A 22,581-nucleotide genomic window follows, 5' to 3' on the forward strand; every position below is an offset into this window, starting at 1 on the left:
AGAAGTCTATCTTTAGTTCTGTGAATACCACTTGTATCTTTTATTATGAGTATTTCTGGGATTTGATGTGGCTCTCTGCAAAATCACCGGATGTTATGGAATCAAAACATTACTGCACGTAACGCGCCAATGTAAACTGAGATTGTTGGATATAAATATGCACATTATCGAACAAAACATACATGTATTTTGTAACATGATGTCCTATGAGTGTCATCTGATGAAGATCATCAAAGGTTAGTGATTAACTTTATCCATATTTCTGCTTTTTGTGACTCCTATCTTTGGCAGGAAAAAATGTTTTTATCCCTTGCTTGCTAGCTAGCCAACTATGGCTAATTTACAGTCACGTCAAACAGTGCAGACAGAATAATAACAGTAGATGCATTTGTTTAAGCTGTTTTCTAGTGACATTTATTTGGACACATCCATGACAATGAGCTAATGAGGTATGATTTCACCTGGCATAGAAAATGTGCTCTCTCGTCAGGACACTGTTGTTCAGAGGAGCTAGCCAACAACACAGCTCACACAACTTCAAACTGAAGCTGGAAAGTCTGCAAACTAGCTGCACTTCTTTTCGTTTGACCTTTTTTCAATTGACATTTCTTTGAATATATCCATAAAAATGATGCCAGCTGATTCATTATTTAGACTGGCTGAGAAACGCTGCCTGCCTCTCTCTCGCCTGGGATGATGAGACAGTGGAATGCTCCGTCAAATGGAACAGAGTAAATAGGCATTTTAACGTCATAGATTTATCTGGTGGTAATTTGTGGAATAAACCCCCGCTGGAATGCGCTTTCAACCAATCAGCATTCAGGATTAGACACACCGGTCATATAAAAAGCAGTCGAGCATTTGAGGGAGACGTAATTACGTTAATTCAAAAGAAGGGCTTTATCAACTCCTAAGAATATTGGGGTGTTTCTATTCTGACTTTTAAACAAACCGTGAGGAATTAATAAAATAAGTAATATAAACACAAGATCAGTAGCCTAGAGGTTTTAATAAAACATCCCCTCCTCGCTCTCCTTTCCCCTCAGCCTTTCACTGGCTGTTGCAAACCGTTGCGCATCCTCCTCCTAATCACGCACCACCTCCCCCTCCTCACTCCTCTCCCTCAAACCCCCAGCAGCAGGTCGCTTGTTGAGCAGTGGGTTATTGGACGTGTCTAGATCTTTGATCTTCACCTGGTCATAGTCCACACGCATGGTGGACAGAGCACTGGTCATCTCCTCCTGGATCCAGACAGTACAGATACAGTGCCTTAAGAAAGTAATTATATCCTTCGACTTATTCAACATTTTGTTGTGTTACAGCCTGAATCTAAAAATGCTCACCCATCTACACACAGTACCCCATAATGACAGTGAAAAGAAAACGACATGTTTTTAGAAATTTGTGCAAATTTCGTAAAAAAGAAATACAGAAATATCTCATTTACATACAGTAACAGTAAAAAGTTTAGACACACCTACTCATTCAAAGGTTTTTCTTCATTTTTACTATTTTCTACATTGTAAAATAATACTGAAAACATCATAACTATGAAATAACACATGTGGAATCATGTAGTAACCAAAAAAGTGTTAAACAAAACAAAATATACTTTATATTTGAGATTCTTCGAAGCTTCCACCCTTTGCCTTAATGACAGCTTTGCACACTCTTGTCATTCTCTCAACCAGCTTCATGAGGTAGTCACCTGGAATGCATTTCAATTAACAGGTGTGCCTTGTTAAAAGTTCATTTGAGAAATGTATTTCCTTCTTAATGCATTTGAGCCAATCAGTTGTGCTGTGACAAGGTAGGGTTGGTAAACAGAAGATAGACCTATTTGGTAAAACACCAAGTCCATATTATGTCAAGAACAGCTCAAATAAACTAAGAGAAATGACAGTCCATCATTACTTTAAGACCTAAAGGTCAGTCAATCTGGAAAATTACCAGCCTCAGAAATTGCAGCCGAAATAAATGCTTCCGAATTCAAGTAACAGACAAATCTCAACATCTCAACAACTGTTCAGAGGAGACGGAGTGAATCAGGCCTTCATGGTCGAATTGCTGAAAAGAAACCACTACTAAAGGACACCAGTAAGAAGAAGCGACTTGCTTGGGCCAAGAAACACGAGCAACGGACAGTAGACCGGTAGAAATCTGTCCTTTGGTATGATGAATCCAAATTTGAGATTTTTGGTTCCAATTGCCGTGAACTTTTGTGTCCAAACGTTTGACTGGTACTGTAAGTATTCACACCCCTGAGTCAATACTTTGTAGAAGCACCTTTGCCAGGGATTACAGCTTTAAAGGGACATTTCTAAATGAAAAGGGTAGAGGAAAATAAGTAGGCAATTAGTAGGCAATTTCCCTTTAAACCTGTCTACGATACTGGTTCCCAATTGGGAATCAACCCTCCCACGTGCAGCTGAAACGGTGGCGCATGGAACGCAAAAATATTCTTAAAAATATTTAACCTCCACACATTAACAAGTCCAATAGCTCAAATGAAAGATAAACATCTTGTTCATTTAGCCAGCAAGTCAGATTTCTAAAATGTTTTACGGCGAAAACATAGCACATATATATGTAAAACCACCACCAGACACAGCTCATTTCAATAGCCAAAACATGCAATCAACAAACGCAGGATTAAAAAATAAATCGCTCACTAACCTTTTGAAAATCTTCATCAGATGACAGTAATATGACATATTACACAGTACATATTTTTTTTTTTCAATAATATGCCATTTATATCCATAAATGTCCATTTACAGTGAGTTCACCTTCAGAAATTACTCAAAAACGCCCGCAGGAAATCTATGTAGCGCGGCAAGATAACGTAAAATAGACATCATAAACTTTGACTAAATATACATGTTCTACATATAGTTAGAAAGATACACTGCTTCTTTATGCAACCGCTGTGTTAGATTTATTTTTAACGTTACAGAAATCGCACACTATTCCATATTGTGAGACAGCGCTCAGTTCCAAGCTACATTTCCACGTAATGTTGGAGTCAACAGAAACACAGATTTAAGCATAAATATTCCCTTACCTTCGATGGTCTTCGTTCAGAATGTTCTGGAAGGCTTCATACTTACCCAATACATCGTTTGGTTTCAAGTCTTGCGTCTTTGTATTAGCTACTGCTAATAACATCAGCTGAAATGCACCCAAAACGTCCTCTGGTCCGGATAAGTTGCGCATCAAAACTTCAAAATTACACATTATATGTCGACTAAACAGGTCAAACTAAGTGCAGAAGCAAGCTTTATGATGTTTTAGACGTGCAAAACAAACTTCAATTCAATCGCCCATCGTCTGCCCTTCTCTTCAGTGCTGGAAACAAAGGAATGACTGTGACCAATTCGCGCGCGATTTGAACGGTTTGAAGCTCTAATGAAAGAGGACATCTAGCGGAAGAGATAGAAAGTGTCCGCAGAATCATAGCTGGTTGGGAAGGGTGGGGGCCATGACGTCAAAGTTGCTCCAACTTTCATGGCCACAAAAACTAGTTTGGAAGAATGCCTGCCCTGTGAGTTCTGCTATACTTACAGACATAATTCCAACGGTTTTAGAATCTTTAGAGTGTTTTCTATCCAATAATAATTTTTATTTGCATATATTAACAATTTTTGACAGATTTTTTTTCCAGTTTACTAGGGGTACCCAATCTCTCCAAAGGGGGCGTATGTCTGCCATATCCTCATTAAGTCATCTTGGGTATGTCTATCAGTTTAACACATCTGGATTTGGGGATTTTCTCCCATTCTTCCTTGCAGATTTTCTCATGCTCTGTTTTAAGTTAGATAGAAAGCGGCAAACAGCAATATTCAAGTCTTTCTACAGATTTTCAATGGGATTCAAGTCTGGGCTTTGGATGGGCCATTTAAGGACTTTCACATTCTTGTTCTGAAGCCAATGTTGCTTTGGCTGTATGTTTGGGGTCATTGTCCTGTTGGAACATAAATATTTGACCCAGTCTAAGATAATTTGAATTATGAAGCAGGTTCTCATCAAGGATTTGCCTGTACTTGGCTTCATTCATTGTTCCCTCTATCATTACCTTACTCTAAGTCCCTGCCACTGAAAAGCATCCTCACAGCATGATGCTGCCACCACCATGCCCTAGGCCTGCTGTCATGTTCCTTTTTCTCAGGAGTTGCTTCCATCTGGCTACTCTCCCACAAATCACAGATTGGTTAAGTGCTCCAGAGACTGATATCCTTCTGGCAGGTTCTCCCATCTCAGTCAAGGGCTTCTGTAGTTCTGTCAGAGTGGTCATTGGGTTCTTGATCAACTCCTTTACCAAGGTCCTTCTTGCCTGGTTACTCAGTTTGGTCGTACAGCTAGCTCTAGGCAGAGTCTGGGAAGTTCCATACTTCTTCAATATGCCAATGGTAGAGACCAGAAACATTCAACACTCTAGAAATGTTTTATAGCCTTCCCCAGATATGTTCCTCATCACAATCTCTGAGATCTACGGACAGTTCCACGGACTTCAAGATATCGTTTCTACACTGCTGGGCAACGCGGACTTTCAACTCCCTCCAAAGATTTTCTATGGGGTTGAGATCTGGAGACTGGCTAGGCCACTCCAGGACCTTGAAATGCTTCTTACGAAGCCACTCCTTCGTTGCCCGGGCGGTGTGCTTGGGATCATTGTCATACTGAAAGACCCAGCCATGTTTCATCTTCAATGCCCTTGCTGATGGAAGGAGGTTTTCACTCAAAATCTCACGATATATGGCCCCATTCATTCTTTTCTTTACACGGATCAGTCGTCCAGGTCCCTTTGCAGAAAAACAGCCCCAAAGCATGATGTTTCCACCCCCGTGCTTCACAGTAGGTATGGTGTTCTTTGGATGCAACTCAGCATTCTTTGTCCTCCAAACACGACGAGTTGAGTTTTTACCAAAAAGTTATATTTTGGTTTCATCTGACCATATGACATTCTCCCCATCTTCTTCTGGATCATCCAAATGCTCTCTAGCAAACTTCAGACGGGCCTGGACATGTACTGGCTTAAGCAGGGGGACACGTCTGGCACTGCAGGATTTGAGTCCCTGGCGGCGTAGTGTGTTACTGATGGTAGGCTTTGTTACTTTGGTCCCAGCTCTCTGCAGGTCATTCACTAGGTCCCCCCGTGTGGTTCTGGGATTTTTGCTCACCGTTCTTGTGATCATTTTGACCCCACAGGGTGAGATCCTGCGTGGAGCACCAGATCAAGGGAGATTATCAGTGGTCTTGTATGTCTTCCATTTCCTAATAATTGCTCCCACAGTTGATTTCTTCAAACCAAGCTGCTTACCTATTGCAGATTCAGTCTTCCCAGCGTGGTGCAGGTCTACAATTTTGTTTCTGGTGTCCTGTGACAGCTCTTTGGTCTTGGTCATAGTGGAGTTTGGAGTGTGACTGTTTGAGGTTGTGGACAGGTGTCTTTTATACTGATAACAAGTTCAAACAGGTGCCATTAATACAGGTAACGTGTGGAGGACAGAGGAGCCTCTTAAAGAAGAAGTTACAGGTCTGTGAGAGCCAGAAATCTTGCTTGTTTGTAGGTGACCAAATACTTATTTTCCACCATAATTTGCAAATAAATTCATTAAAAATCCTACAATGTGATTTTCTGGATTTTTTTTCTCTCATTTTGTCTGTCATAGTTGAAGTGTACCTATGATGAAAATTACAGGCCTCTGTCATCTTTTTAAGTGGGAGAACTTGCACAATTGGTGGCTGACTAAATACTTTTTGCCCCACTGTATGTCAATTAGATATTTCTGTAATTCATTTTCAATATATTTGGCACATTTTCCTAAAAACATGTTTTCACTTTGTCATTATGTGGTATTGTGTGTAGATGGGTGACAATTTTTATTTATTTAATCCAGTTTGAATTCAGGCAGCAACGCAACAACATTAATTACATTTGGAATAAGTCAAGGGTATGATAATGTTCTACAGGCACTGTAGATAGTTGCAATATGGGTCTTACAAATCTACTGTTTAACACCATCCAGTGGCTTCTTAATGTTAGTGTTCGATTAAACTGGGCCATTGATATGCAGTGTTTTTTCATACCACAGAGTGTCAGTGTTTGACAGCTCTCTAGACTCACCTTGACATCAGATGTCTGTCAAAGGACCTACAAATCACAACCGTAGACGAATCCGTCCAAAATATTTTGTAATTAGCAGAACATAGTTTGTATTGCAGTGAAGCCTCTACCTCTAGTATAGACCATCCCAACCCACAGTATTCAATTGCCTCTAGTCTGACCTTCCTCCGACACTTCGGCCCACTCAGGGTTAGGGAAGTTGTACTGGCCCATCCTGATCCTCTGCTTCATCCCTGGAGAGATGGCCTGGCCCGTGTTAGAGTAGAACGGAGGGAATCCACACAGCCTGGGGATACAGCACACCCTTTACTCATTCAACAGTCATTCAACAGTCATTCAACAGTCACTCAACAGCAATTTAATAGCAATTTAACAGTCATTTAACGGTCATTAAACGGTCCTTTAATGGTCCTTTAATAGTCCTTTAACAGTTCTTTAACACTCATTCAACAGCAATTCAACAGTAATTTAACCGTCCTTTAACAGTCCTTTAACAGTCATTTAACAGTCATTTAACTGTCCTTTAACAGTCATTTAACCGTCCTTTAACAGTCATTTAAAACCTGTTAAGTCTACCCCCTCCTTTTTCGAACATTCTGTTAAAGATCGCGCAACATTTCAGCGTCCTGCTACTCATGCCAGGAATATAGTATATGCATATGATTAGTATGTGTGGATAGAAAACACTCTGAAGTTTCTAAAACTGGTTAAATCACGGCTGTGACTATAACAGAGCGTGTGTTTCATCGAAAAGCGCAAGAAAAACTGGTCACTGAAAACTGAAAAAAATATCCATTGCACTTGCATGTCATTTTCATTGACAAAAATCCTTTGTGTCATGACAAATAGATCCTTCATTCCGTCCAGCATACAGCAATCGATTTTGGAAGAGAGAAAAAGGGACATTGTTTTCTTGAGTAGCTGCTATTGAATACAGATCGCCCAGTGATCAATTTGATCGCTTATTAACGTTTACAAATACCTAAAGTTGGGTTACAAAAGTAGATTGAAGTGTTTTGTCAAAGAATATAGGCAACTTATATAATTTTAAAAAATGACGTTGCGTGTTGGAAGAGAGCTTTTTTCCTGAACCAGACAGGCTATACAAATGGATATTTTGGGCATACATGGACGGATTTAATCGGGAAAAAGACCCAATTGTGATGTTTATGGAAAATATAGGAGTGCCAACAAAGAATATCATCAAAGGTAATGAATGTTTTATATTTTATTTCTGCGTTTTGTGTAGCCGCCGGCTACGCTAATTCTTTTGTTTACATCCCCTTCAGGTATATTGGGGTGTTGCATGCTAGCAGATAATAGCTTCTCATGCTTTCGCCGAAAAGCATTTTAAAAATCTGACTTGTTGGCTAGATTCACAACGAGTGTAGCTTTAATTCAATACCCTGCATGTGTGTTTTAATGAACGTTTGAGTTTTAACGAGTACATTTAGCATTTAGCGTAGCGCATTTGCATTTCCAGGTGCCTAGTTGAGACGTCTGCGTCTCAAGTAGGATCAAGAGGTTTTAACAGTCCTTTAACAGTCATTTAACGGTCATTAAACGGTCCTTTAATGGTCCTTTAACAGTCCTTTAACAGTTCTTTAACAGTTCTTTAACAGTCATTTAACGGTCATTAAACGGTCCTTTAATGGTCCTTTAACAGTCCTTTAACAGTTATTTAACAGTTCTTTAACAGTCATTTAACGGTCATTAAACGGTCCTTTAATGGTCCTTTAACAGTCCTTTAACAGTTCTTTAACAGTCCTTTAACAGTCATTTAACGGTCATTAAACGGTCCTTTAATGGTCCTTTAACAGTCCTTTAACAGTTCTTTAACAGTCATTTAACAGTTCTTTAACAGTTCTTTAACAGTTCTTTAACAGTCATTTAACGGTCATTAAACGGTCCTTTAACAGTCCTTTAACAGTTCTTTAACAGTTCTTTAACAGCAATTTAAGAGTCATTTAACAGTCATTAAACGCCCAATTTTTCAGTTTGATTTGTTAAAAAAGTTTGAAATATCCAATAAATGTTGTTCCACTTCATGATTGTGTCCCACTTGTTGTTGATTCTTCACAAAAAAATACAGTTTTATATATTTATGTTTGAAGCCTGAAATGTGGCAAAAGGTCGCAAAGTTCAAGGGGGCCGAATACTTTCGCAAGGCACTGTATGTCCCTCATGATCTCTGAAGCCTCTGATTAAAAGCCATGACATAAATCTGATTAACATAGAGCATATGGGTCACTGTAAATCACAGAGCACTGTAAATGACACAACACAGTTCCCCGTCATAACTCACCTCTCTCTGTGAAAGCCTGGTCCCCTTTGGCCTGAATGCCACTGAACAGCTCCCCTCCCTCCATACTGAGACAGGAAGTAAAACAAGAGACACAGATCAGAGCTTCTTAAAATTAACAAGACAACAAAGCTATTTCCCTAAACAAGGCAAGCATTGTCCCTTAGTTATTACTAGGCAATTACTGAGCCCAATCTACAGAGCCCAAAGACAATGACCAAGGATAGCGAGAACATCATTTGATGTTTGTGTAGCTTTTCATTAGGCCCAGGAGTTATTTTCTGACCACGTGACCTGACCAGGAAAAACTCCTGGCCCTAGTCATTAGTAACGTTTTTAAAGTCTAGACTGGCATGCTAGATAAGCTAAGAGAGAATACATACATCATAGACAGATGCATTCTGGTTTATGTGGTCTGTGTGTTCCTTACCACTCCATGACGATAACCAGGCATTTTCTCCCCTGGTGCATGTTGTCATACAGGCTGAGGATGCGAACAATGTATGGACCTCCCGACACTCTCCAATGAAGCTCCATCTCCCGCCGCGCCTTAGGACTATCATGCAGAATCTGCAACCACAGAGGAGGTGGGGATGGAAACACAGAGAAAGAAGGGAGATAATACTGTGCAGGTTTCAGAAACATACAGTATTTACTATGACAAGGTATGATGATGGGTGCAGCTTGTATCTGTATTGGAATGTGAATGTGTTTCTATACAACATGTATGTGCTGTGAGTGTGTTTTTGTGTGCATGCGTACATGTTGTCTATAGCCACTTGGAGGAATTGATCAAGAGCATAATAATAGCTTCAATCAGGTTAAAAGCCCTGTGACCAATCTTAGTCCCACCGCTCTCTCTCTCTCTCTCTCTCTCTCACTTCTCTTTCTCTCACTCTTTCACTCTTGCTCTTTCTCACTCTAACACACACACGTACATAGTCTCTCCATACTCTCATATCAGTCATTCCATCATCCGAAATACAAACCTGGACCATTCATTCATATTACAGTTTTTGTTCAGTCAATTTGGCACATTTTTCAGATGTGAGTGGTATATTTTCTAAACTCTAAGTACAAAACTCTTAACTGAAAACAATTGTATTTCATGTTCAGAACCTTTGATTTTGCATTCATTGGGGTTTCACACATCTTTCATCCCTGAGTCATTCATGCAAGTTTTCCATAAAATACATTTAGTTTAGTCACCAATACATCAGACATTGATAGACTCCCCATTTAGTCATTTTAACTACCATTTAATCCAATAGTAAAAAATGTTATATATATACAGTGCCTTGCGAAATTATTCGGCCCCCTTGAACTTGGCGACCTTTTGCCACATTTCAGGCTTCAAACATAAAGATATAAAACTGTAAGTTTTTGTGAAGAATCAACAACAAGTGGGACACAATCATGAAGTGGAACGACATTTATTGGATATTTCAAACTTTTTTAACAAATCAAAAACTGAAAAATTGGGCGTGCAAAATTATTCAGCCCCTTTACTTTCAGTGCAGCAAACTCTCTCCAGAAGTTCAGTGAGGATCTCTGAATGATCCAATGTTGACCTAAATGACTAATGATGATAAATACAATCCACCTGTGTGTAATCAAGTCTCCGTAGATGCAGAGTTCCTCTGTGCAGATAGGAGAACCTTCCAGTAGGACAACAATCAGGCCTTTATGGTAGAGTGGCCTGACGGAAGCCACTCCTCAGTAAAAGGCACATGACTGCCCGCTTGGAGTTTGCCAAAAGGCATCTAAAGGACTCTCAGACCATGAGAAACAAGATTCTCTGGTCTGATGAAACCAAGATTTAACTATTTGGCCTGAATGCCAAGCGTGACATCGGGAAGAAACCTGACACCATCCCTGCTGGTGGTGGCAGCATCATGCTGTGGGATGTTTTTCAGCAGCAGGGACTGGGAGACTAGTCAGGATGGAGGGAAAGTTGAACGGAGAAAAGAACAGAGAGATCCTTGATGAAAACTTGCTCCAGAGTGCTCAGGACCTCAGACTAGGGTGAAGGTTCACCTTCCAACATGACAACGACCCTAAGTACACAGCCAAGACAACGCAGGTGTGGCTTCGGGACAAGTCTCTCAATGTCCTTGAGTGTCCCAGCCAGAGCCCGGATTTGACCCATATCGAACATCTCTGGAGAGACCTGAAAATCACTGTGCAGCGATGCTCCCCATCCAACCTGACAGAGCTTGAGAGGAATGCAGAGAAGAATGGGAGAAACTTCCCAAAAACAGGTGTGCAAAGCTTGAAGCGTCATATCCAAGAAGACTCAAGGCTGTAACCACTGCCAAAGTTGCTTCAACAAAGTACTGAGTAAAGGGTCTGAATACTTATGTAAATGTGATATTTCATTTTTTTTTTTAAATACATTTGCATACAATTCAAAAAAACTGTTTGCTTTGCCATTTTGGGGTATTGTGTGTAGATTGATGAGAAAAAACAAAACAATTTACTCCATTTTAGAATAAAGCTGTAATGTAACAAAATGTGGAAAAAGTCAAGGGGTCTGAATTACTTTCCATATGCACTGTACATCAAAGAAGACCATGTTAACTCATTGTTTTCAATTGATGATTGGCAATAAGACTTGTATATATACAGTTGAAGTCGGAAGTTTACATACACTTTAGCCAAATACATTTAAACTCAGTTTTCACAATTCCTGACATTTAATCCATGTAGAAATTCCCGGTCTTAGGTCAGTTAGGATCACCACTTTATTTTAAGAAGGTGAAATGTCCGAATAACAGTAGAGAGTGATTTATTTCAGCGTTCACTTCTTTCATCACATTCCCAGTGGGTCAGAAGTTTACATGCACTCAATTAGTAATTGCTAGCCCTTGCCTTTAAATTGTTTAACTTGGGTAAAATGTTTCGGGTAGCCTTCCACAAGCTTCTCACAATACGTTGGGTGAATTTTGGCCCATTTCTCCTGACAGAGCTGGTGTAACTGAGTCAGGTTTGTAGGCCTCCTTGCTCCCACACGCTTTTTCAGTTCTGCCCACAAATCTTCTATAGGTCTGAGGTCAGGGCTTTGTGATGGCCACTCCAATACCTTGACTTTGTTGTCCTTAAGCCATTTTGCCACAACTTTGGAAGTATGCTTGGGGTCATTGTCCATTTGGAAGACCCATTTGCGACCAAGCTTTAACTTCCTGACTGATGTCTTGAGATGTTGCTTCAATATATCCACATAATTCTCCTCCCTCATGATGCCATCTATTTGTGAAGTTCACCAGTCCCTCCTGCAGCAATGCACCCCCACAACATGATGCTGCCACCCCCGTGCTTCACGGTTGGGATGGTGTTCTTCGGCTTGCAAGCCTCCCCCTTTTTCCTCCAAACATAACGATGGTCATTATGGCCAAACAGTTCTATTTTTGTTTCATCAGACCAGATGACATTTCTCCAAAAAGTACAATCTTTGTCCCCATGTGCAGATGCAAACCGTAGTCTGCTTTTTTTATGGCGGTTTTGGAGCAGTGGCTTCTTCCTTGCTGAGCGGCCTTCAAGTTATGTCGATATAGGTCTTGTTTTACTGTGGATATAGATATATTTGTACCTGTTTCCTCCAGCATCTTCACAAGGTCCTTTGCTCTTGTTCTGGGATTGATTTGCACATTTTGCACCTAAGTACGTTCATCTCTAGGAGACAGAACGCGTCTCCTTCCTGAGCGGTATGACGGCTGAGTGGTCCCAGAGTGTTTATACTTGCGTACTATTGTTTGTACAGATGAACGTGGTACCTTCAGACATTTGGAAATTCCTCACAAGGATGAACCAGACTTGTGGAGGTCTACAATTTATTTTCTGAGGTCTTGGCTGATTTATTTTGATTTTCCCATTATGTCAAGCAAAGAGGCACTGAGTTTGAAGGTAGGTCTTGAAATACATCCCCAGGTACACTGCCAATTGACTCAAATGATGTCAATTAGCCTATCAGAAGCTTCTAAAGCCATGACATAATTTTCAGGAATTTTCCAAGCTGTTTAAAGGCACAGTCAACATAGTATATGTAAACTTCTGACCCACTGGAATTGTGATACAGTGAATTATAAGTGAAATAATCTGTCTGCAAACAATTGTTGAAAAGTTACTTGTGTCATACACAAAGTAGATGTTCTAACCGACTTGCCAAAACTATAGTTTGTTAACAAGAAATTTGTGGAGTGGTTGAAAAACAAGTTTTAATGACTCCAACCTAAGTGTATGTAATCTTCCGACTTCAACTGTATGACATCCATGATCAAGTGATCATCTTGGTTCTGCTCTTAATTCAGGACAATCTGGAATTGTGAATGGTGGTGTGGATTGACACAATGAATATTCTGTGTGTCCTTTATCATCTGACTAGCTAGCTGTGTTGTGAGCAGTGTGCTGATCTAGCCCTGCAGGGCCCTGTCTAACACATCTTCGTCCTGCACAGGGTAGGGCATCGTGACGCGAAGCTGCCTTTGCTCCTCCATGGTACGCTGGATGGTCTCATAGGCGTTGGAGTTCCCCGACCAGCATCGACGAGCCACCTGCAGGGATAAGGTGCCAGGGAGTTTTATGTCACTCAAGTATAAAACATGAATCCTTTATTAATAGGATCTGTGACACAATGGGATTTATATTACATGCACCCTTTCAACCTATTCCGTCATAATAATTATATGAACAGTATTTATGAATAGATATCCAAGACAGCTTCCCCTTTCAGTCCCCATCATAACCCCTCTCTCACCCCGTTAGAGACGTCCCAGTTGAGCATCAGACTGGCTCTCTTCGCTGCCTCCTCCGTCCCGTCCAGGAGCAGACCAAACCCTCCGTTCATCACCTCACCCCTGGAGAGAGACAAGAGACAGACAACGCAGTCTGACTGAGGGGAAGAGGGGACATGACTGGGGCTCTAAACTGTGGTTCCATATTCAGATTAGGCAACTGTATTTGACCTTTGGGGAGAAACAAAGACGTTGAAAGATTGTCCATCCATGAGAAAGACCCCAACATTTCGGTTGTCAGGGGCACAATGTTTCCTAGTTAGTAATTGTCTTATAGGTTTTGGTCTCATAGATTTTTGTGTGCTATCCTATCCTTCTTTCTTCCTTCCTATCCCCAGTTTGAAAGGTGAAACTCAGATCTCACCAGCCGACCCCTCCACCGTTGTGCAGGGACACCCAGGTGGCTCCTCTGAATGCATCGCCTACAAAGTTCTGGACCGCCATGTCTGTCAGGGGGCAAGACAGGCACACAGTGACAAAGTCACACTTACACACTTACACATACCCAAGTTCAGTCAAAGTGGATGATTTCTAGCCACCTAGACTAACACACTGACTAATATAATGATGATCATGACAAAATAATGTCTGTCTAAATGATGAGTGTGCTCTAGTGTACCTGCACAGAAGGCAGAGCCGTCGTACACATTGGAGGTCTCTCTGAAGGGACTGTCTGTTCCACTAACGTCATGGTGGTCTCTACTGATGACCACAGGAGCCTGGACAGAAAACACACATGTTTGCCTACTGCTAGCTTACTTCTGGTCTCCGGGACCTGGAGGAGAAGGTAGGCTAAGTGGTGAACACACACACTCTCCCACTGTCTCTCTCAGACACACACACACACACACCATAGATTTACCTACCCACTGACTGGACACCAACCAAAACATATAACTTTAAATGAACATACAAACAACCATAACATAGACATGGGTAAGTAAGACTTACCGAAACTCTCCTATCAGCAATAGCTTGATTGATGGCCAAGGCAATACACACACGGCCTTTCTGGTCTGAGTAGAGGATTCTGGCTTGGGAGCCCACCACCTACACACAGAGAACATTCAGAAATGGCATTGGCAGTTGTATAATACATTTCTTATTTATCTAGTATCAGGATGTTAATGATTAACATTGTGTCTTATATGTGTCCTATTAATGAATACCATCCTGTGTTTTCCGGCCTCACGGATCCAGCGGATGTTGTCGTTGTACTGCTGTCGCACACGCTCAGTCACATTGGCGCTGATCTCCTCCAGGACAGTGGCGGCGATGTCATCAGTCAGTGTCAGGTCATGAGGGTCACCGGAGGTGCAGACCCAGCGGAATGGTCCAAAGCCCAGGGAGAAGATGTCACTGCAGAGTGGTCAAGGGTTAGGGCCAAGAGTTTGACCTGATCATGTGACCTGACCAGAAAACTCACCCTGTCACTCACCCCATGATGTCTTGGACATAGGATGGGTAGCGGAACTCTGTCGCTCCGCCTCCCTCCTTCTCTACCTCCGCTCCTGAAGAAAGAGAGATGAACACAAACCTAGATGTTATCAAACTGGAGAGGACTGCGGACATCACTAGACATGCTGTGTTCAGTCTATTCTTCAGCATGTGTATCGGAACCTTCAAGTTACCCCTTAGCATTAGCCACATATCTTGGATCACATTACCTTACTCCCAATGCTAATATTAACCATGAGGGGGGTGATATAATATCTGACCCTGTGTCAGTGAATCAGTATGGTGGTGGTTTAACTGTAGGACTCACCTGCTCTCTGGGCCTCCAGGAGGAAGGCGTTTCCATAGTCCCAGAAGAACATCCCTGCCTCAGACAGCTTGTTGATGGCAGCTACCTGTCTACAAAGGCTGGGAGAGAGGAAGGGAAGACCACCACAGGTTAGAGAACAACCCCTCAACCTTAACCACAAACAGATCAGGGGTCTCCAACTCAATCATGGTAATTCTTGATGAATAGTTGATTTGCTGAATCAGTTGTTTGATGTGTGACTGGGATGGAACCATAGATGGCAAACCCAGTAGCTCTGCAGGACCAGAGTTGGAGGAGACCCCTGAATTAGACCAACTGCCTTCAAAAAAGGTACAGCATCAAGGTCTAACCTCTCATGGACCACGGTTTTGAAGCGTGCTGGGTCTGTGGCCATGAGCTGGTTGGCCTGTTGGAGGCTGAGCTGAGCTGGGTAGTACCCTCCACTGAAGGGGTTGTGGAGGGAGGTCTGGTCTGAGCCCAGGTCCACCAGCAGCTCTCCTGTCCTCTCATACTCCGTCAACAGACGCTCCCTGGCAGAGAAGGAAACAAGGGATCCCAAAGGTATTTACACTAATAGTGACTGAGGTGTAGATGCCCCATATAGACATGGTATTACTTAATTCCAGCCCTTGGTTGACATCCCATACTTACCATAAGTCCACAACATTGCCATGGTAACCCAAGCTGAGGGGAGTCTTGGATCTCTTGGCTTCTCTGTAGAATACAAAATCAGAGGGACCATCTGATAAATCACATAACCTAAACACACAGGTGCTAAAGTCATGACGTGTGTGCGTGTGTGTGTGTGGTGTGTGTGTGTCTTTATCTGCTATTACCTAATGCGTTGGATGCAGTGTTCTATGTCACTGGTGACCTCCATTAACCAGCCTTGCTCATGTCTCTTCCTCAGGGGCACCTCATCTACCTAAACAGGATCCATGCAAAACACAATCACATATCACATTAACACACATCCCAAAGCTCTCCATCATACAAAAACGGAACAGACATCGCTACCATCACATAGGTAGATTAACAGCAGGGCGGGTGTTATTGGCCAATAACAAAGTAAACACACTGGCCTCGGCAATGACCCCCACACAGCCAGCGATGACAGCAGCCTTGGCCTGTGCCCCGCTCATGCCCCCCAGCCCCGATGTCACCAACACCCGGCCCCTCAGGTCATCAGACCCCAGATACCTCCGCCCTGCATTCAACACTGTCAGCTAAAGGAGGGAGAGAGAGAGACGGGAAGGAGAGGAAAGAGAGACAGACACAATGTTAAGACAACGTCAATGTGAGTTTCAAAGGGGATAGTGCCCTCTACTGTTGACTGTGAGGAATTACCATGGTGCCATGGACAATCCCCTGAGGCCCAATGTAGCAGTAGCTACCAGCAGTCATCTGACCATACCTAGGAAAACAAACAAAAAACACATCTTTGGGGGGTTAACAAAAACTATGAATGGTTAAAAACAACTAACGGGGTTATATTTGTTACTTACATTGATACACCCAAAGCAAACATCTTCTCATACTGCTCTCTGGAGGAATAGTTTGGAATGACCTGAGAGGGAGCGAGAGAGAGCATGGGAGGATGATGGCAGAGGGAAGGAGGGAGATCAAACTGGGAAAATCTAAACGGAAACGCCAAATCAGTATCTAATTGAAATGCGGTAGAGCACAGTCTTAGAAAAAAAGGTGCTATCTAGAATCTGAAAGGGTTCTTCGGCTGTCCCCATAGCAGAACCCTTTGAAGAACCTTTTTTGGTTCTATATATAACCATTTTGGTTCCAGGTAGAATCCTTTTTGGTTCTATGTAGAATCCTTTCCACAGAGGCTTTTACCTGGAACCAAAAAGGGTTCTACTATGGGGACAGCTGAAGAACCCTTTTGGAACCCTTTTTCCCAAGAGTATAGTGAGGAGAGGCGGAAGGAGGGATGTGTGGTTACCATGCCGTTGGTAATGATAGCGCGGGGGGAGGAGGGCAGGCTGGGGAACAGCCCCGCTGGATGACCACTGTACATGACCAGAGTCTGCTCCTCTGTCATCTCACTCAGGTAGTACATCACCAGGCGGAACTACACACAAACACACATACGCAAAGATATATAGTGATTAATTAAATTCTGTCTCCACGCGGTACAAATAAAATTACACACACATTACCATACACAGATACAGTGGGGCAAAAAAGTATTTAGTCAGCAACCAATTGTGCAAGTTCTCCCACTTAAAAATATAAGAGAGGCCTGTAATTTTCATCATAGGTGCACTTCAACTATGACAGACAAAATGAGAAAAAAATCCAGAAAATACATAATGCCATCATAATTGCATGTTCTGTGCTTACCTGGGCCCAATTACTGAACACCTGTCCATTTCCCCCATAGGTAACCAGCTCCTGGGGAAACTGGAGAGCAGAGCATGGGGAGATGATAAAGCAGCCATTGATAGCGTGACTTAGGTGGATTAATACATTGTTTTAGTTCAATTAAATAAAGTGAGCTGTTGTGTACAGTATGTGAGAGTGGTGGTTACCTGGGCAACTGCATGGTCCAGGTTGTTCATGATCATGAGCATGATGGAGGCAGCTTGGCGTGTACGACAGGGGTACTGATCTATAGGGTAGGCCCTGAGGACACACGCACGCCCGTGCAGTACACACACACACACACACACACACACACACACACACACACACACACACACACACACACACACACACACACACACACACACACACACACACACACACACACACACACAAGGGTGTGGTAGACCATATCATGGCATCAACAGATAAAGAGGAATACTACAGATGGAGAGATGAGAGGTGGTGTTAGGTGATTATACTGTACATACCTCATATGTATGCGGGGACAGAAGCGGTACATGTAGATGTGTCCATACTGCCTGAGCTCCTGGGCGAATTCAGCAGCCAGGATGTTGTGGTGGGAGGGGGGAAAGTAGCGCAGGGCATTCCTCAGGGCTAGCTAGAGAGGGGGAGTAGATTAGGGGGTGAGATAGGAGTTCAGATGGGGTGGCCCTCTTCTTCTTTTGCATCCTTTTTTCCACTAACTTTCTGGTCATTTGTGTTTCACTCCCCCTCTCTATCCATGAAAGCACTCACTCTTATCTCTCTTAATCATTGACAGTGCCCTTTGCTCCCAGTCCTGGCAAACATTAGCGAAGATGATAGAAGGTTCTGAGGAGATGAACCAACACTGTCTCCTACCCTTAAGCCAAAACATTCCACTGTGCTGAGTATGTGAACCGTGCTTTATTGATCCCAATAGATTTAATAAAATTATTCACATGCACTGTGCGTTGTTGTGTTCTGTATCCTCAAGTTTCTCCAACAGTATGTGGATACAACATTCCACAAGCTTGAATCTCAACCCCTTCAGCTATAAAGATTCACTCTCAACGAGTAATAAAACAGTGGGTATGATTTGACACATTAACTGCCAATTCCTATCTTTATTACATTCACAATCCCTCTACCTCTGTCTGGATCAGGTAAGACAAGCAAATGCCTTTTATAGTGGCAAAAAGCAAACTACAACAAAGATGTGGGGATATACACTGAGTATACAAAACATCAAGAACACCTGCTCTTTCTATGACATAGACTGACCAGGTGAATCCAGGTGAAAGCTATGATCCCTTATTGATGTCACTTGTTAATAAATCAATTTCAATCAGTGTAGATGAAGGGGAGTAGAAAGGTTAAAGAAGATAAAGATTTTTAAGCCTTGAGACAATTGAGACATGGATTGTGAGGGTGATGGAGCGGTCTTCTAGTGAATCTTCGGATGCGCGCACACCACCCACCGCTTCCAAGTATATTACTCTCTAATATCCAGTCCCTAGTTAACAAAGTCGACAAAATTAGGGCAAGAGTTGCTTTCCAAAGAGATATCCGGGATTGTAACATACTCTGTTTCATGGAGACATGGCTAGCTGGGGACATGCTGTCGGAGTCCGTACAGCCAACGGGATTTTCTGTGCATTGCGCCGACAGGGACAGACATCTCTCTGGTAAGAAGAAGGGCGGGAATGTTTTGTGATATAATCGTAACAACATCCAAAAACTCAAGTCCTTTTGTTCACCTGACCTAGAATTCCTCACAATCAAATGCCAACCATATTATCTCTCAAGAGAACTCTCCTCAGTTATCGTCACATCCGTGTATATCCCCCCGCAAGTGGATACCAAGACGGCCATCAAGGAACTTCACTGGACTTTAGGCAAACTGGAAAACATATATCCTGAGGCTGCATTTATTGTAGCTGGGGATTTTAACAAAGCTAATCTGAGACCAAGCCTACCTAAATTATGTCAGCATGTCGATTGCAGTACACGAGCGAGTAACACACTTGACCACTGCTACTCTAACTTCCGCGATGCATACAAGGCCCTCTCCCGCCATCCTTTTGGCAAATCTGACCATGACTCCATCTTGTTGCTCCCCTCCTATAGGCATAAACTAAAACAGGAAGCGCCCATGCTTAGGTCTATCCAACACTGGTCTGACCAATCAGAATCCACGCTTCAAGATTGCTTCGATCACGTGGACTGGGATATGTTCCGGGTAGCCTAAGACAATAACATTGACGTATATGCTGACTCGGTGAGTGAGTTTACAAGGAAATGTATAGGAGATGTTATACCCACTATGACTATTAAACCCTTCCCTAACCAGAAACCGTGGATTGTTGGCAGCATTCGCGCAAAACTGAAAGCACGTACCACCACATTTAATCATGCCAAAGCAACTGGAAACATGGCAGAATACAAAAACAGTGTAGTTATTCCCTCCGTAAGGCAATCAAACAAGCAAAGCGTCAGTATAGAGACAAAGTGGAGTCACAATTCAACAGCTCAAACACGAGAAGTATGTGGCAGGGTCTACAGACAATCACGGATTACAAAAAGACCAGCCTCGACGGGAACATCGACGTCTTGCTCCCAGACAAATTAAACAACTTATTTGCACCAACATGGCCCGCTAACTAAGACTGTGGGTTCTCCTTCTACATGGCCGACAGAGTAAAACATGTAAACGTGTTCACCCTCGCAAGTCTGCCGGACCAGACGGCATCCCTAGCCATGTCCTAAGAGCATGCGCAGACCAGCTGGCTGGTGTGTTTAGGGACATATTCAATCAATCCCTATCCCAGTCTGCTGTCCCCACATGCTTCAAGATGGCCACCATTGTTCCTGTTCCCAAGAAAGCTAAGGTAACTGAAATAAGTTACGAGGCACTCACTCATCCTATAACCTCCACCCTACCTGTCACCCTAGACCCACTCCAATTTGTTTACCGCCCCAATAGGTCCACATACGATGCATTCGCCATCACACTGGGACCCTGGGTCTCAACCCCTTCCTGTGCAACTGGGTCCTGGACGTCCTGACGGGCCGCCACCAGGTGGTGAGGGTAGGAAGCAAAATCTTCACCCCGCTGATCCTCAACACTGGGGCCCCACAAGGGTGCGTTCTCAGCCCTCTCCTGTACTCCCTGTTCACCCACAAGTTTGCAGACAACACTACAGTGGTAGGCTTGATTACCAACAACGACGAGACAGCCTACAGGGTGGAGGTGAGGGCCCTCGGAGTGTGGTGTCAGGAGAATAACCTCTCACTCAATGTCAGCTAAACAAAAGAGATGATTGTGGACTTCAGGAAATAGCAAAGGGAGCATCCCCCCTATCCACATCGAAGGACAGCAGTGGAGAAGGTGGAAAGTTACACTGTGTACATATCACCGACAAACTGAAATGGTCCAAGTACACAGACAGTGCGGTGAAGAAGGCGCAACAGCGCCTCTTCAACCTCAAGAGACTGAAAAAATGTGGCTTGTCACTAAAAACCCTCACTAACTTTTACAGGTGCCCAATTGAGGGCATCCTGTCAGGCTGTATCACCGCCTGGTACTGCAACTGCACCACCCACAACCGTAGGGCTCTCCAGAGGGTAGTGAGGTCTGCACAACACATCACCGGGGACAAACTACCTGCCCCCCTGGACACCTACAGCACCCGATGTCACAGGAAGCCAAAAAGATCATCAAGGGCAATAACCACCCAAGCCACTGCCTGTTCACTCCGCTTCCATCCAGAAGGCGATGTCAGTACAGGTGATCAGCAGGAGCGGTAGAGATACTCTTAATGATCAGCTATGAAAAGCCAACTGACATTTACCCCTGAGGTGCTGACTTGCTGCACCCTCGACAACTACTGTGATTATTATTTGACCATGCTGGTCATTTATGAACATTTGAACATCTTGTCCATGCTCTGTTATAATCTCCACCCGGCACAGCCAGAAGAGGGCTGGCCACCCCTCATAGCCTGGTTCCTCTCTAGGTTTCTTCCTAGGTTTTGGCCTTTCTATGGAGTTTTTCCTAGTCACCGTGCTTCTGCACCTGCATTGCTTGCTGTTTGGAGTTTTAGGCTGAGTTTCTGTACAGCACTTTGAGATATCAGCTGATGTAAGAAGGGCTATATAAATACATTTGATTTGATTTGAATTTGATTTGATCAAAGTTGGGACAGAGAGATTGAATAACAGCTTCTATCTCAAGGCTATCAGATTGTTAAACAGCCACCACTAGCACAGAGATGCGGCTGCCTACCTACAGACTTGATATCATTGGCCACTTTAATAAATGGAACACTCGTCACTTTAATAATGCCACTTTAAGGATGTTTACATATCTTGCATTACTCATCTCATATGTACAGTATATACTGTATACTGTATCCTTCACTATCTATTCTTTACTATCTATTGCATCTTAGCCGCTCTGTCACTGCTCATACATATTTTTGTATATATATCCTCATCCCATTCCTTTATTAGATTGTGTGTATTATGTTTTGTTATGGTTTCAATCATAGATAAACAGAGAGGCCTTAAAAGCAAAAGTACTTCAGTATTGCAATACTCAATCTGCAGATAAATCCCTGAGTATGACGTCAATGCTCGTTGACACGTTCTGCATTCAGAGATGTGACAGTATGTCTGTGGACTCACCCTCTCCTCCTCCGGAGTGAGGTTGGGCGTCCTGACGGGTGCATGTGGCACACTGGGGTCCCGGCCCCGATTGGATGGCATGGGATCCAGAGGCAGGCCGCTACACAACTCCTTCAGGTTTGACATCCTGTCCACTGTGTCCTGTCACACTATGGAGGATTTAAGCAGGATCAGAGGAGAGACAAACCCAGAGAGACACACAATGTCTGGGAACGCAGGAAAAATGGGCACGCAGCTCTGTAGCTCACTGTTGACCACTGTTTATCAGAGTAAAGGGTCTGTAGTCTGTGGGACAGCTACCTGTATAAGGTTGAGATAAGGGTCACCCTCCTCTCGCAACTCCCATTGGCTATCTGGCCTCTTTCCCCTCCTCACCCCACCAATAGCACGGCAGAGCCAGAGAAGGGTGTGTGGTAATAATTTATTTTCTAGTGAACGTGATGTGGCACACGCTTCAGTCGACAAACACTGGGGATGTATCCCAAAAGGCACCCTATTCCCTAAGTAGTGCATGACATTTGACTGGAGCCAGCCTTATGGGCTTTATTCA

General features: G+C 43.0%; 2 protein-coding genes across 2 annotated transcripts; both read right to left on the reverse strand.

Annotated features, from left to right (window-relative positions):
• Positions 1-566: 566 nt before the first annotated feature.
• LOC110528145 lies at positions 567-9,820 on the reverse strand. The gene is made up of 4 exons (XM_036983687.1): positions 8,860-9,820; positions 8,433-8,497; positions 6,289-6,413; positions 567-1,241 (listed from the first exon to the last, which is right to left on the reverse strand). The coding sequence occupies exons 1-4, from the start codon at positions 8,881-8,883 to the stop codon at positions 1,198-1,200; spliced, it is 258 nt and encodes an 85-aa protein (XP_036839582.1). The 5' UTR covers positions 8,884-9,820; the 3' UTR covers positions 567-1,197.
• A 2,833-nt stretch (positions 9,821-12,653) lies between these two features.
• On the reverse strand, positions 12,654-22,322 carry uroc1 (urocanate hydratase 1). The gene is made up of 19 exons (XM_036983688.1): positions 22,032-22,322; positions 17,852-17,982; positions 17,528-17,621; positions 17,340-17,399; positions 16,939-17,067; positions 16,490-16,551; positions 16,332-16,398; positions 16,067-16,210; positions 15,821-15,909; positions 15,636-15,698; positions 15,335-15,514; positions 14,985-15,082; positions 14,658-14,730; positions 14,389-14,578; positions 14,171-14,269; positions 13,839-13,938; positions 13,584-13,665; positions 13,183-13,282; positions 12,654-12,979 (listed from the first exon to the last, which is right to left on the reverse strand). Exons 1-19 carry the CDS (start codon positions 22,155-22,157, stop codon positions 12,839-12,841), a joined length of 2,028 nt encoding a protein of 675 aa, XP_036839583.1. The 5' UTR covers positions 22,158-22,322; the 3' UTR covers positions 12,654-12,838.
• Positions 22,323-22,581: the final 259 nt, after the last annotated feature.

Source organism: Oncorhynchus mykiss, chromosome 7 (assembly GCF_013265735.2).
Source record: "Oncorhynchus mykiss isolate Arlee chromosome 7, USDA_OmykA_1.1, whole genome shotgun sequence".
Taxonomy (NCBI): Eukaryota; Metazoa; Chordata; class Actinopteri; order Salmoniformes; family Salmonidae; genus Oncorhynchus; species Oncorhynchus mykiss.